The sequence below is a fragment of the Gracilinanus agilis genome, chromosome 1 (assembly GCF_016433145.1).
Source record: "Gracilinanus agilis isolate LMUSP501 chromosome 1, AgileGrace, whole genome shotgun sequence".
NCBI classification, from domain to species: Eukaryota; Metazoa; Chordata; class Mammalia; order Didelphimorphia; family Didelphidae; genus Gracilinanus; species Gracilinanus agilis.
Window position 1 is genome coordinate 56916157 of NC_058130.1, and position 16419 is coordinate 56932575.

The 16419-nt window shown below is 40.3% G+C and overlaps 1 protein-coding gene across 1 annotated transcript in view; it reads left to right on the forward strand.

Moving 5' to 3' along the window:
* PPARG (peroxisome proliferator activated receptor gamma) overlaps nucleotides 1-16419 on the forward strand; it is a 142202-nt gene that overhangs the window by 119918 nt on the left and 5865 nt on the right. The window contains exon 6 of the mRNA XM_044666669.1: nucleotides 6294-6744. Coding sequence (XP_044522604.1) covers nucleotides 6294-6744 — 451 coding nt within the window. The remainder of the gene's footprint in view (nucleotides 1-6293; nucleotides 6745-16419) is intronic.

Here is a 16419-nt window from a genome sequence, read left to right on the forward strand (position 1 = left end):
AGAGAGAGGGAAGGAAGGAAGGAAGGAAGGAAGGAAGGATGGAAGGAAGGAAGGAAGGAAGGAAGGAAGGAAGGAAGGAAGGAAAGAGAGAAAGGGAGAAAGAAAGAGAGGAAGGAAGGAAGGAATATACATGGGGGAAATGACACTTGAATTGAAACTTTAAAAGAATGAAGAGTATTTTTACAGACAATCAGATAGTAGATAGGAAAACTCTAGGTGGCATGGGAGATGTTGACTTGTCCAATGGGACTGGCACATGGAGTGCATGAAGGAGAATTAGATAAGATTGGAAAAGCTGGTTGGGAGTAAATCATGAAGGCTTTGAAGGCCATACTTTAATTTTTATGGTTCAAAAAAATGTATATGATACACAGAACAGTTAAGTATGCTTTATCAAGGAAAACTTGGCTCAGAAGTGCAATATTAATTCAGTGATTCAGGATGAATTCTACAGGCCAAATTCCACTTTCAGTCATAAGAAATCAGCTCTCACTAACAGCAAATGGACCGCTATCTTTTCACTAAGTTTGAAGATAAGGAGCAGATTTCAGCATTATTGCTTTGTGTAAAAGTGATGTACAGTTTAACTGTTTACAATCCTTTGATTGGTGGTAATTAATTACTCACTGGTACTCAGACTGCCTCACGGCCCCTAAAAGGCAGATTTCCCTAGAAGGCAAATATCCTAGGACACAGTGATCATGCTCATATCGACAAATTAATAATCAGAATGTCCACTCAGAGATCCAAAAGGCTTTGACCTGTATAGATTTCCAGAGTACAATGAAAATATCCAAGTCTGCCTAGCAGCCAAGATAAAGTGTTGTGACTAAATGAAACAAAGATCTCCATGGTCAAGTGGGTTCCATGTGGCACTCATTTGCATGTAAATACCCCAAATCCTCTTCTAGCTCAGCACCATCAGCGCAGAGTTGGCACTTGAAATGCTGAGGGGGGAAAAAGACCAAAATGGCTTTGGATGGGGGGGGGGGGAAGATTCTTTTCTCTGTCCTTGAGTGTTTATTGCCAGGAAATCCTGACCACCATTGATTGCCAAGGGGTTAAAGACACATTGTTGTTAAATAGGGAGAAAGAATTAGCAGGGTTTTTGTGCCCAGAGTTTAACTATCACAGAGTCTCAAAAACAGGAACCAAGAGCCCTCGTTGGAGGAGCAGGGGAAGAGCAGAGTCACAGGGGTGAGCTATTAGGGCATGGTTCCAGATGAAGGACTCTGTGCTTATCCTCAGGACCGAGGGGCTGTGCCATTGGACTAAAGCATGTTCAAAAGGTGAAACTTTTTCTTATGGGGAAGGATGTTGGTTTTATGGCCGTATTATATACAGTGCAACAGCATCTTAGATGTTTTCTGTGGCAGCCCATTCTAGACGTACTAAAGAGAGCTGATATTTCACTAGCATAATTCTGATAGACCATAAACTCCATGCGAGCGGGGGCCATACTTTGGCTTCTATCAAAGCATCACCAGCCACCCATTGCACAACTGGTCAATGAGAAGTACTTCTTTTTTTTTTCTTAACTCTTATCTTCTTCTATCCTAGTATCAATCCTAAGACAGAAGAGCGACAAGTCAGGTTAAGTGACTTGCCTCCGGTCACATAACTAGGAAGTGTGTGAGGTCATATTCAAAGAGGAGGCAAGGGAAAAATAATAATAATTGCTCTAAGATTTTACACATAACAAAATGCTTTCTTCTTATCAGCCCAATGAAGTAGGCAGGGCAAATATTCTCCCCATTTTACAGATGAGTAAGCAGAAGTTCAGAGAAGGACCATGGCTTAAGACAGAGAGTTAGGAAATAGAAGAGACAAAAATGGAACCCAGGCCTTATGACTTCAAATCCTGTTCTCCTTCCACTATGCCATATGGCCTTTTGAAATACTTTTGTTTTGTTTTTTAAACCCTTACCTTCTGTCTTGGAGTCAATACTGTGTGTTGACTCCAAGGCAGAAGAGTGGTAAGGGCTAGGCAATGGGTGTTAAGTGACTTGCCCAGGGTTACACAGCTGGGAAGTGTCTGAGGCCAGATTTGAACCCAGGACCTCCAGTCTCTAGGCCTGGCTCTCAATCCACTGAGCCACCCCCTTGAAATAGTTTTAATTTTAGACTCTGTGATTTCACTGGCATAAGAACTCCTAGTAAAGAAATTCTTTTCCTAGAGCAACTGCCCTGATACCTGTAGAATGAGAGAGTTGCCTGAGGGTGATAAAGGTTATAAGTGATTTGCCTGAGATCAAACAACCAAATATGTATCAGGAATGGGATGATGAAGACAAGTCTTCCTGACCAAGACCTAGCAGAAAATCTTGAAATCTCTTCTGGGAGCATCTCTACAACTCAACTCCCAACTTCACCTGTGAGTTTGCTGGAAGTCCCAAAAGGGAAGGAATTCCAGTGAAGCGACATCCCTTTTCCCTGTTCTGTGCTCACAGACTGCTGCCTCCCAAAAAAGAACAGTCTGATACAACAAATATTGACTAAGAGGTATGCAAAACTTAGATAGGAAATGGTCCCTGCCCTCCAAGATCCAACACTGAAATAGGGAAGTAAGATACCAATATATTGAGCTGTCATGTATAATATGCTAAGTGTATGAATGATTTTTTTAAAACCCTTACCTTCTGTTTAAGAATTGGCACCAAGGGGGGCATCTGGGTAGCTCAGTGGATTGAAAGTCAAACCTAGAGATGGGAGGTCCTAGGTTCAAATCTGGTCTCAAACATTTCCCAGCTGTGTGAGCCTGGGCAACTCACTTGACCCCCATTGCCTAGCCCTTACCACTCTTCTGCCTTGGAGACAATACATATAGTATTGACTCCAAGACAGAAGGTGAGGGTTATAAAAATAAAAATAAGAAAAGAATTGGCACCAAGTATCAATACCAAGGCAGAAGAGTGGTAAGAGTTAAGCAATCCAGGTTAGGTGTCTTGCCCAGGGTCACATAGCTAGGAAATGTGTCTGGGGCCAGATTTGAACCCAAGACATCCCACCATCTCCAAGTCCAGCTCTCTATCCCCTGAGCCACATTGGCTGTCCCCATGAATGAATTTTTTTAAAAACAAAAACAAAGTTTTATATGAATTCCAAGAACAATATTGATTCATGGGCACATGATATATGTTGTAGTGTAGTAGGAAAGGCAATTAGCACAGTATCTGGCACATAATAGATCCTTAATAAATGTTTGTTGATTAATTATTGATTGAGTTGAATGGAAAGTGCATTGACATTTTGAGTCAGAACACCTGTGCATGAATCTCAGCTCTGTTAACAATGACATGTTGTGTGGCTTTGGATTGATCACTGTCCTCTAGGCTTTAGCTTCTTCTTCCTTTGTAAGATGCGGGAGTTGGGTCAGAGGTTGAACTCCAAGATCCCTCTAGTTCTAAGAGTGTGATTCTCCCAGGATCCTGAGAAGTAAGTCACAATAAATACCAGTCTGAGACAGTCCATCCTCTGGCATTCTCCTCTCCCTTCTCATAGTAACATCATCTCTGAAGACAGAAATCTGAACGCCAACTTCTCCTGAAATCGCCAAAAGTGGCCTGAAAAATGGAAACTCCAGATTTGACATGGCAGAGCAGCCCGTATCTTAGAAACCCAGGAGGAAGCCTGCTTTTTTTTAAAAATAGAAACAAACCCCAGAGCATCCCATTTATTGTTATTATAATACCATAAAAGAAAGATCAGAATAACATGGGAAAATGTGTAGAACTATTTGCAGCCCAATGAGTATAACTAAGAAAAAAAATATTTTGTTTTCCGAGTGTCTCCTGACTTCACTGACCATCTACTTCTAGTTAGAGACCCTTTGTAGTAGAGTAATGTTGTCTCCTTTTAGCATGATCCAGCCAAGTTGTTTTCTCAACTTTGTTTTAGAGTGAATCTCCTCTGCGTCATCCAATACAAGATTCATATACTCGTCAAAAGCAAGGCAAGCTTACTGCCCTCCAGGGCTCCTGCTTCCGGCCAAAGGCTGAGGTTGAGAGAGGTACCATGAGCTGTTCTGGGACCAATTGACTCATCCTTGTCCTCTTAAGCTCTTTGCTTAGGGTTCCTAACAGTGTCACTAAACTGAATTAATTGTTAGAAAATGTTTGTAGTTCTTAAGTGATCACGTTAAATAGAGTAGGATTAATTTGTCTGGTCAAGAAATTGGGACTTCTAAAGGATCATAATACCAGTACTATTTCTCCAGGCGAATAATTGACTTGCCCTAGGGCAGCTAGGTGGCACAATAGATAGAATGGATAGACTCTAGGCTGTACCTAAAGTCAGGAAGATTCATTTTCCTAAGTTCAAATCTGACCTCAGACATTTACAAACTATGACCCTGGGCAAGTCACTTAATCCTGTTTGCCTCTGTTTCCTCATCTGTAAAATGAGCTGGAGAAGAAAATGGCAAACCATTCCAGTACCTTTGCCAAGAAAACCCCAAATGTGGTCACAAAGGGTCAGACACAACTGAAAACTACTGAGCAAGAACAACAAATACCTTATTAAGGCTTCTGTTGATAATGCTGGAAAAGATCAGAGGATTTAGAGTTGGATGAGATCTTAAAAATTGGCCACTTCAATTTCCCCCATTTTACATAGGGAGTAAACTAAGCTCTTAAACATCATCCTGGTCTCCTTTCAGTGGACCAGGACTTAACAGAAAATTCTGAAGACTCTTCTAGTATTATCTCTAAACCAGTTGCTGCCACCATGACCCCAACTTAACATCACTATTCACCAGAGGTTCCAGAAGGGAAGGAATTCCACTGAGGTGACCTTCTTTTCCCTGCTCTACTCAAAGCCTTAACTGGGAACATTCTTCCAGCACCTCCAGGGGTGTTACTCTTGACATCATCATCTCCCCTTCACCATTCCTGTTCTTAACCATCAGTCAAAGCCTTAGAGCTGAAAGATTTAGAGGCAGTTTAGCCCCTTATTTTACAAATAAGGAAACTGAGGTCTCTAGAGATCACAAGATCATAGATTTAGATCTGGAAGGGAACTTAGAGTCATCTAGTCCAAAATCCTTATTTTACAAATGAGTAACTAAAACCTAGAGATGCCAAGTGACTTTGCCCAAGTGACCAAACCATGATTCAAACCCAAAGCTTCTGACTCTTTCCATTGCATTCTTTTGGTGGATCTTGGACTGGTACTCAGGTCACCTGATTTCCAGTCCAGTGTTCTTTCTTTGCACTCTACAGATCCCTGACCATATCTACATGATGCTGTAATGAGTGAAGAAAAGCCAATTACTTTTCGAATACAACTTGCTTTTCCCAAGTAGTCTGAAGCAGACCCACATAAATGATGCATGTATTTTGCTTGATAATTTGTCCCTTAAGGGTTCACATTTCTAAGATAAATTCAGACCTCTTTTTTTTTTGGGGCCATTTCTTTTTGCAGTTCTTATCCAGAGGCCTTACATCTGTTCTTTCTGAAACCAATTGCTTCCAGAGACTTTAAGGGGGAAAAAAAAGACATTTTCTTGGCCTCAATTTTTCTAATCTGCCTTCTGACTGATTTATTATCATTTAGTATATTTCATATGCAACTTTGAAGTCTTTGAGATAGCAGATTTAATCTCAAGTTACAAAGTGATCTTTTTAGGTCGAAGGGAGCTTTTCATGCCCAAGTCGATCCATTGATGATCATTTTTTTAATGAAAGAAAGTTAGAAGTTTGTTCTGTATAAAAAGAACGACTAGGGTAAACAGTTGTTTTTGTACCATTAAGGCCAACATCAAGAAGCAAGGTGGTACCAAGATCAAGGTCTAGGGTTAGAGACAATGTCTACCGACATTTACTAACTAAGGGAACCCGAACAAGTTACTTAATATTCAGTACTCCAAGGAACACTCTAAGGCTATAAGTTACCAACAGGGTGTTGATGTGTAAACCCATTAATGGCAAGGACTGACTCTTATATCTGTATCCCCAGTACCTAGGACAGAGCCTGAAACATACACATAGAAAACACTTAATGAAAGTCCAAAACAATATGCACTTCAAATACGAAAGATTGTCACTAAAAATCCGCCAGCCACAACTGAAGGGTTTAAGTATAAAGTGAAAAAGATTAAGCATGGTTGGTTCCAGTTAATTATTTAAATGAGCTTCAAGATAAGAGGAGTCTCTTATTAATGAGTGTGTCCAGCTTTGAAGGTTTCTGTAGGAGAAGCAAATTTATGTGAAGAAAACCTTTTTTAATTTAGATGCTACAGTGCTCTAATTAAAATTAGCTTAACCCCATCCACTTCTTCTCCTTTCTGTTTTCAGCCATTTGTTATTTATGACATGAACTCCTTGATGATGGGAGAAGACAAGATTAAGTTTAAGCACATCACGCCTCTGCAGGAACAAAGCAAAGAAGTAGCCATTCGTATTTTCCAGGGGTGTCAGTTCCGCTCCGTGGAGGCCGTCCAGGAGATCACAGAGTATGCCAAGAGCATTCCAGGTTTCGTCAACCTTGATTTGAATGACCAAGTGACCCTCTTGAAGTACGGCGTCCATGAGATCATCTACACGATGCTGGCCTCCTTGATGAATAAAGATGGGGTTCTCATATCCGAAGGCCAAGGTTTCATGACGAGGGAGTTTCTGAAGAGCCTGAGAAAACCCTTTGGTGACTTTATGGAGCCCAAGTTTGAGTTTGCTGTCAAGTTCAATGCACTGGAATTAGATGATAGCGACCTAGCAATATTTATAGCCGTCATCATCCTCAGTGGAGGTAAGCTTCCCTTATGACTTTCCATAGTGGGTGGGCTTGAGGGGAAGAGGAGAAAAGAAATGGTTGACTTCTCTTTTCCATCTTAATGAACTTCCTTTTTTGTCACCCCATACCTACTGGAGTCTACGGATGTAAAATACCAATGGTTTTCCAAGCAGTAGAATTGCAAGCACAGCACCAACTCACAGTTATCAGTTGAGTTTCTATGAACATGTGAGGGTGACGCAGAATTTTTTATTGTCCTTCTTTCCACATGCTATCTTTACCACTAAAATCCAAACATTAACAACTCCTTCATCTCCTACAAAGCTTTTGCTCCTCCAGTTTTATTTCATTTTAATAATAACGAGCTATACTTCCTAAAGGGAGGAGCTAGTGACCCCATCAGCTAGCAGGGCAAAGCTTTAGTTGTTTTCCCAGTCTCCTGGATGAATTATACTCCCATATCCACACCCTAACTTGGTCAGTACCCACTTGCCCCACCTAAAACTTTTTTTAAGTACACTTTTAAGAGAGACAGCTGGCTGGGTTAGCACACAGAAAAACAAGCTGGATTGTTTAGTGATCAAAATTGTGCCCTTCATCCTGCTAGAGCTGTGACTCCAAATAAAAAGGCCAATCTTTTGGGTTGTCTATACTCAACAGATATGTTGAACTGATCAGAAGCCTTCTGGTTGGGATGGGAGAAGGGGAAGGTTGATGGTAATTCCCATTTTTATTTTTCTTATTTTTTTCTTATTTGATTTTTTTCAATTCATGATAAGGTACCTTCTCTCCCTCCTGATGAAAAAGAAGCACAAGTCCCTTGTAATAAATATGCAGTTACCTTCCATCTTTCTTTCAAGAAAATGTTTTTAAGGATGAGTGTACTGCTTAGTAAATTGAAGGTCTTAGGGGGATTTCTATAGGCTAACTACCAGCTTCCCTCTGCTTGAGGACATCAAAACTCTGGGAGCCATGTGAATTAAATGGTAGAAATGAGAGGAAGACCTAATTGCTTGAGCTAATGGCTTCTCTTTCCATGTGTTGAGGTTTGAATGACTTTTCCCAGGTGTCACCTGCACCTTGGGCTATTTCCACAGCATGGACAATGTGTGTGAAGCCTTACAGGTTCTTTGGAAAGAGGCCATGTTCTGGAGGTCATTGTCAAGCACTGTCCTTTCTGTCCCTCTAAAAGCAGAATTCCTCTGGAATCCAGGGTGCAATGCATCAGAACAGAACAGAAATCCTACAGCCTCTTCATATCTCATAGTGGTTTAATTAGAGTCCAATTGCTTGCTTTTGGAGGCACAAATCTCATTAAAGTTACTCTATCAGGTTGAAATTAATATAAAAGCAAGTTTCTGGCATTGGGTTTCATTTACCAAAAATATATACTAGAGGATATTAGCATGGTTTATTAGTCTCCCCGAAGCTCTTTCAAATAAGCTCAATTCCCTTCAACAGGCTTTGTTCAAATTATTAAAGCAATCTTTAGCCCCTGAGAATTTTAATTAATTCAGTAAAGAAGAATATGAGTCCAATTTATTGTGGTTCATGTAAGAAAGTAAAGACTTTTGACAAAAACAATCAATTTTATGAAGCACGTTATCTAATATTTAGAGAAAGCGAGCAGCTGGGACATGGGCCAATCGAAGCTTTCTGGTCCTAATTCAATGGGGGAGGGGTAGAAAGATGACCAGAGCCTCCACTGTTTTGATTCAGAGCTTCATGGACTTGGGCAATGTTATTTTATACGACTGGACACATGACGAGAATGAGTAATCCCACATTTGTGGTTCCAGAAGGAGAGTCATCAATAAAAAGACTATGAATGCACCCTGCTGTACTTCCCATCAACAAGATTGTCTTAAAAAGTTATTTATAACCTGTTTTGATTATATTGTCTAGAATTAGTTAGTCTAGAATTAGCCCCCAAAATGGGCTTAGGTGAGTATCAATGGATACTGTTGCAGGAAAATGGACTCACTGAGCTTTAGTTTTTCAGATCTATGAGAATGATCCCAAAGGTTCTAAAATGTGACTTTTAGCACAAAAGAAAACCTTGTGATTTGTCTAACACGGTAATAAACCACATTTATTGAGCGCTTTTTGTTTGTTTTTTAAATAACCTTTATCTTCTGTCTTAGGATTGATACTAAGTATTGGTTCCAAGGCAGAAGAATAGAAAGGGCTAGGCAATTGGGATCAAGTAATTTGCCCAGGGTCACACAGCAAGGAAGTATCCAAGATCAAATTTGAACACAGGACCTCCCATTTCTAGGCCTGGCTCTTTATCTACTGAGCCACCCAGCTACCCCTAGAGCACTGTTAAGGGTTACCAAATCACTTTTCTCACCAACCAAATCCATCTTGTGAGGTGGATAATACTACTATTTATTACCATTTTATATTTGTGGTACCTGAATCTCAGAGAGATTGTCACCTACTCAGAGGTGGTTTATAGAGCACTTTAAGGTCTGCAAAACACTTTACACATTTCTCATTTGATTCTCTCAAAAACCCTGGTAGGCAGGTGCTATGATTATTCCTATTTTATAGATAAAGAAACTGAGGCTGACAGAGGTTCAGTGAACTTGCCCAGAGTCAGTGTCTGAAGATGGATTTGAATTCAGGTCTTCCTGACTTGCAGCATTTTCCCCATTGAGCCACCTCTTTGCCTCTGTAAAAGTGCTGGCCATTATTATCAGCTGGGTACAAGAGCTAACTCTGAGGCAGTGTGGTGTAGTAGATTGACCTAAGACAATTACAAGATTATACAAAAGTAGCCTTCTTGATTTTCATTTAACTTTCACCATCTGAAATAGGTGTCTGAATGAATTATCTTAATAAACTTGGTGAAGGAATGGATGCTTAGGAAAGTGACTAGAAAACTGGCTTTGGAATCAGGCAGAGCTGCTACCTGGGGCATCACTACTGGTAATATGCCCCTGTGGGCAAGTTACTTAACCTCTCAGGTCCCCAAGACAACGCTCTGATCTAAGAGTTCTTATCATGGACTCTTTGGGCAGTCTGGCAAAGCCTATGAACCTCTTCTCAGATTCATGTTCTTAAGCGCATAAAATAAAATACATTCGATTGTACAGAAAACTAATCAGGGTGAAATCCAGTCATTAAAATAATAAAAAAGAACAAATTCATGAACCTTAAGTTAAGAACCCCTGTTCTAAGACTAAGCTGAAGAAGAGAGACCAGTCTGCATTGGACAAAGGAGTTTTCTTCTCGCTGGGAGATCCTTAGATCAATGAAATTACAAGTCCTACAAAAAGAAATAAAACAAATATGGTGGCAGGAGAAGCCATTTATGGACAAGGTCTAGATAAGCACATAGCATTTCTACTTGGTTGCAACTGTCCAGATGAATACTGAAGGATGCTATCTGTTCTATGGATGTTTCCAAGCATACAAGGCTTTCATATGGTACAATCAAATATTTGGATTCTTGATGAAGTGTTTCTATTTTCATCCAGTTGGATAGAACAGATTCTAGCTGGTGAGCATAACAGCCCAAATTGCAGTTGATTCAAGCAGGAATCAAGTTCATTATTCCCTCTTTTAGTTTACAGAACAGGGTGTGGAATTGTGGGAGGGAATCCATACCTTACTTCCAATCAGACAGGCTTCTCTCTCAACTCAGCCTTAGCAACTGACAACCTTATCCTCTCTGGGTTCCCCTGCCTCAATGATTTGGCAGGGATCCAGGTGACCTCATTCTGGTTAAGGTACATGTGTTCCTGGTCTAGGTGAAGCACAGAAATGGAGAGGCCCCTCGGGGAAACAAATGGTAGGTTGGGGATTTTTGGATGTCAAATATCTGATTTGACTTAATTTGGTATTTAGCAGAGTGAGGGAAGTGGCAGGAGCTGGGGGGAAGGACAGGGGACGGGGAAATAGTGCTGTAACACCAGATCATTGTTATTCAACATTCTGTGCCCTAAGAACTGATGACCCCCTCAGATTAGGACTTAGGTTGGCTTCCCTTAGAGCATCTAACAGTTAGTCAGTTCTTCTAAAACCAGGTTTGCTGAAAAAGATGACTCAGTTCCTCCCAAGATTTGTTCCTAGTTCACTTACCCTACTTTCTTTTTGGTGCAAGAATTGGGCTATTTTTTTTAAATCATCCAAGTAGAAACTATTTAATAAAGGAGGAAGGTTTTAATGGACTGAGTCAACCACAATCACTTGTAGAACACGTCTAAGCCTCTAACTTGATTTCTTCTTATATTTGAACCCATCATCTCAAGCTCTGAGGTAATTCAGGGATATGCTTGTATATTTCCTCGATAATTAATGAAAAATTACCATGTCTCTGGGGCAACAGGTATTTATTAAATACTTATTATTTTCCAGGTACTATACTAAGAGTCAAGGATACAAGAAAGATCGGGGGGAGAGGGGGAGAGGACAATTGTTTGTTCTCAAAGAGCATCCATTCTAATGGGGAAGACAGCATGTAAACATCTTGTAATTTATTTGATAAACTGACAAAACCTCCTTTCCCAATAATAGTTACTCATAGCTGTGTATACATGGATCCATATACACGTTAAATCCTTTAATCACCTAAGATTTAAAAGATATTACTGAATATAAATTACTGAGCATAGTTTATTAACAGTAGCTTATATTTATATAACAATGATAGCAATACAAAACAAAGACATTGATAATTACTTATCATCACAACCACAGTCACCTCAAACCCTCGCTGTAATAGCAAATGACTTCACTTCAGAGAACACAGTCCCACACTCTTTAGTTCCTTCAAGATAACAAATAAAGCTTCTTTACAAGATAAAATTGAGTTCTCTCAAGAAATAAGTCTTTCCATCCTCCTTTCAGTCTTCTCTAGATTCTCCCAAGTCATCATCACTCTTAATATTCTCTCACCAGACTTCTCTTCACAAAATGTTCCCCCATTACTTCATCACAAAAGAACAATTAATGTAATTCTAATGAGAAAGAAGTTTATCCTCCCCCTTTCTTTTCTCTGGGTTCTCCATGGTTTATCTCATAGATCCTCATAGTCAAAATTAGACTCACACAGAGGGAACTCAACTAGAAGAAGCTCCTAACAGAAAGGCAGTAATAACTGTAAGTCCAAATTGCTCTTTCCACAACATTCCATTTGGCTCTTAAATACACAGTAAAACGGTGTCTGTAGTATCTCCAGGAATGCCAAATGAAGCAGGTGTTACAATAATAAATAGAATGGGGTGGCTTAGTGACTAGTCCTTACTGCCCTTCTGCCATGGAACCAATATGTAGTATTGATTCTAAAACAGATTCTATGGGGTTTAAATAGTAATAAGTAGCTTTTTAATACAGTGATTTGTACTTTTAGAAAGTACCTTCATATTTATTATATTATGAGGATGATGATAATAGCTAGCATTTATGGACTATTTTACAGTTATAGTTATCTCGTATCCTCATAACAATTCTGGCAGGTATATGCTGTCATTCTCCCCATTTTACAAACACAGAAACCTAGACTTCCCAGAATCACATAGCTAATCAGTGTCCCTAAAGCAGGATTTAAACTCAGGTCTTCCCAAAGCCAAATCGAGCTTTCCAGCCACTGTACTACCTAACTATTTCTCCATATACCACATGGACCATGACAAAATATGAGTTCATCTTATTTGGTCCTCATCATTATTCCTTGCAGGAGACAGTGAAGGGGTTATCATCTCATTAGATGGATGAGGAAATAAGTACAGAGAATTCCAATCATTTGTTCAAAGTTCCAGACTGATGGAGTCTAGTATAGAACCCACTGCTCCGGACCCCTCTCTAGTACTCTTTTCAATGTGCACCCTCCTCCTTCTAATGGAAGCTCCTGGAGCAATGTTGGAATAGGTATGATTGTGTTTGATGGGAATAGAATTCAGTGAAATTTTGAATTATTGATTGATGGAAATATGGTAAAAGTTGATGAATAAATAATTCATATATAGAAGAATAGATTAATAGGGCAGATAAGGCTAGGATGGTTGCTTTGAAAATGTTGTTGTAGGAAATGAGTTCTAGACTGGACCTGTCTTCTGTCTTCTTGTTTTGGCAACTAGCACCTAGGACAGTGCCTGGCATATAGTAGTCACTTAATAAATGTTTGTTGTTGACTAAAGGAATAAATAAACAGCTGAATGGAAAGAAGATTAAGCCTTGTTCTAGATATGGCGTACTGAAGGGCAGATGCCAGATCATTGATTTTTGTTCCTTGGCAAACCCACCACCACCATTTTGGGAGTATAGTATAGTGAAAAGAGCATTGACACTGTAGTCAGATGACCTGAGTCTGAATTCCAATTCTGCCCCTGACTCTTTGGGCCTCAGTTTCTTCAAGTATAAGAAAAAGCTGGACTAGGACCCTCCAAGGTCTCTTCTACTTTTAATCATATGTTCCTACAGTCTCACATACAGAGACATTCATAGCCAGTGACAGAGTATCATTGATGATAACTGTGACCCACATTCCCCTTCACTGCCTAAACTCTCCAAGTTTAATCGTCCAAGAATAATAAGACCCTTAGTAGCCCAGAAGTCCTGAGTAGAAGTCAAAAGCTTTGAACCGAAGCTTCCCTTTCACTCCTTCACTTCTCCCCTCCCACAGCCTCATTAACAGGGGCGAGGAGGGATGTCCAGCACTCTGAAATTACCTCCAGCACAAGCACCCTCGTGGCTGGCATCATATCCTTGCACCAGTCAGGCCAACAAGCCCTCTTAGAATGTGCCCAAAAGATGGAAGCCAAGTGGCTGTGTTTTCTATTTCCACCTCGGCAAAGCTGACAAGCCCTGAGCCATGATATTGGACACACAGCTCCCTTGAGTGCTTGAGCTTGTGCTGTGTGGCGAAGGAAAGCAGGTGAGACTGCCAGTTGGAAGGAGCCCACACCAAAAAAAAAAAAAGGTCCTTTCTGTGAATTCAGAACAATTTGGAGTCCAGCAAAGCTCTTCCCAAACTCCCAAGTCATAGGGGTAGGGAAAAAAATTACCATTTTTTTTTATTTTTGCAATTTATTTTGTGAGGCAAAATGCCCGTCATCATTTTAACAACAGGGAGAAATTGAAAAATTAACTGCAGTGGTAACAAATGGGAAGTAACATGACCTTCCCAGCTACCCACTCAGGCTTGAACTGCTTTAGGCAAAGTCCCAAGAGCCAGCTCGTTTATTCCCCATCAATCCTGGCAGCACTTCTTTTTTATCACTAACATTAAACCTTCTGGGTAGGGCAATTGTGCACATTTGCACAATGTACTGGGGCCAAGTGGAATGAATGTTCCCCTATCCGCACATTTGTTTGTGTATGGATGGCGTCACCGCCCCATGACAATTGGGCAGTACAAGCCCTCATGCCTGCCCACAGGTGAAATGTGCTCCTTTTTCCTTCTTTCTTGGAATAAAGTTCCACCACATGTTGGAGCCCCAGTGAATTCCACCAAGATGTGAGCATATGTCACATCACCAGGGATAGTCTCAGTCCAGCAGTCAGACCTACCTGTTTCCCATTCTGTCTTAGAAAAACTTCAAGGGAAAGACTTAGTTATCTCTCTCAATCCCATCACCCTTTCTTAAGAGACTATTTGAGCTGAAAAACTGAGGGAGGAGTTCTCTGATTACTGCCAGAGATCAGATAGCTAGCTATCTGAACATTAATTGTAAAGAATCCAGTTGCATGGGGGCATTGGTAAGTGAGATATCAAGCTTATTGATATTATTATTAATTATATAGTTATTATAATTTGTAATCTAACATAAAATTGTTATAATTATTATATGTTATTATTCAGTTTATTATTATTAATATTGTCATGTTTCATATTCAATACCTATTAAGAAAAACAACAAATAACAAAACAAAAATTTTCCCGATCTATGTGTTCTTCAGTTTTGCTAATGATTTGGTCCCCAAAAAAGAGAGTGTGAAATGTCTCTGACACTATGTCACTGCTCTGGCTCAAGAAACTCAAATTGCTCCCTAGTGTGCATAGAACAAAATATACATTTCTGTGTTTGGCATTTTAAAAAGCCCTCATAGTCTGGCTCCAGCCTTCCTTTCTAGGCTTCTTCTACCTTACTGCCTATCAAGAATTCTACATTGAAAGCCAGATTTGTAGCTTCCAGTACAGCATGTAGCAGTTCCACTCTCGTCTCTGCCTTTGCCTCCTCTCCATAGCTGAAATACTCTCTCCTCACTGTATTTCTTGAAATATCCAACTTCCTTCAAAGCTAAGCTTACCTGACATCTCCCCGATAAGATCTGAGCCCTTTAGTTCCTAGTGTTCACACACACTGTGTTTTTTGCTTTTTGTATATTTTTATTTACATATATGAATACATATATGCCCCCGTCCCCCCTAAGGGGCAAAGAACATAAGCTTCTTGAGAGCAGTGAATATTTTTTCTTTGTCCTCATGTCTATCCCAGGGTCCAGAACTGGGGCCAGTAAAAAGATAGCTGCTTAATAAATGGTTGTTGAATGAATGAGATGTGATATCTTCACCACTGGTTATGGAAACTTTGCTTGACAACTCCTTTATGGGTCAAAATTGCCTTTCCTATGGAGATGTTCTTTTTCTTCTCAAGTTTTCAAGCTCCTGGGAGGATGGAGAAAAAGAAAAGATTTTTTTTAATTGTGAAATATAAACTAAGACAAACAGAAAGGACATCTCCCATCCTTTGCCCTGAGAACATTAGTTAGGGTTAGTTAAGGGCAATACTTAAAAGGAAAATAAAGGAAATTCTTAAAAGGAAATCTATCAGGATAGCTAGGTGGCACAGAGGAGAGAGCACCAAGCCACCTTGCCTAGAGTTGGGAGGACCTGGGTTCACATTTGGCCTTAGACACTTCCTAGCGGTGTAGCTCTGGGCAAGTCACCTCAACCTGATTGCTGAGTCCTTGCCTTGTCTTAAAGTTGTCAATAGGACAGAAGGTAAGAGTTTACAAAAAAAGGAAATCTATTTCATTTTCTCTATGAATTACCACTACTGGGCTCTATTACTGTATAGCCTAATAGTAAATGGGTGTTGAGAAAACATGTTATGAAATCAGTTCTTACGGATGCAACCCCTCCCGCTGTCTCTTCATCGCCTTTTCTGCTTTTCCTGACATTACCCAGATTTGGATAGAATCATGTTTATCCTGCAATACCAACACAAGTTTAGGCGAGTGAATTCAAAATTTCTCCATTTCACACATCATCAGTTAAATGCTAGTAATGATGAGAGGCTCCCTCCAAGTGAGACGCTTTGTCGCTGGACTTGGTTTTCAGCCTCCCAAACCAACAAAATCTCTCTGGTTCCCTCCAGTATCCATGTCCAGATGACCCAGTTGGTAGTCTAGTTTTGTGACTTCTTCTGACAATGTTTAGGAGAAGAAAAGGCAGGTAACGTGGAGAACAACCTAAGGCTGAAGTCTGCAGAATAGGACAAAGTAAAGAATGAGACAGAAAGAGTTGGGAGTGGGGTGCATTACACAGTTAACTTGTCGGGGAATGAGGCACATTGCAGAGATAACTGTAGCAGAGAGAGGCACCTTACTGGGTTAGCTGTAGGGGAGAGGAGCACCTTACAGGGTTAATTGTAGGGGAGAGGGGCACCTTACAGGTTTAGCTGTAGGGGAGAGGGGCACCTTACAGGTTTAGCTGTAGGGGAGAGGGGCACCTTACAG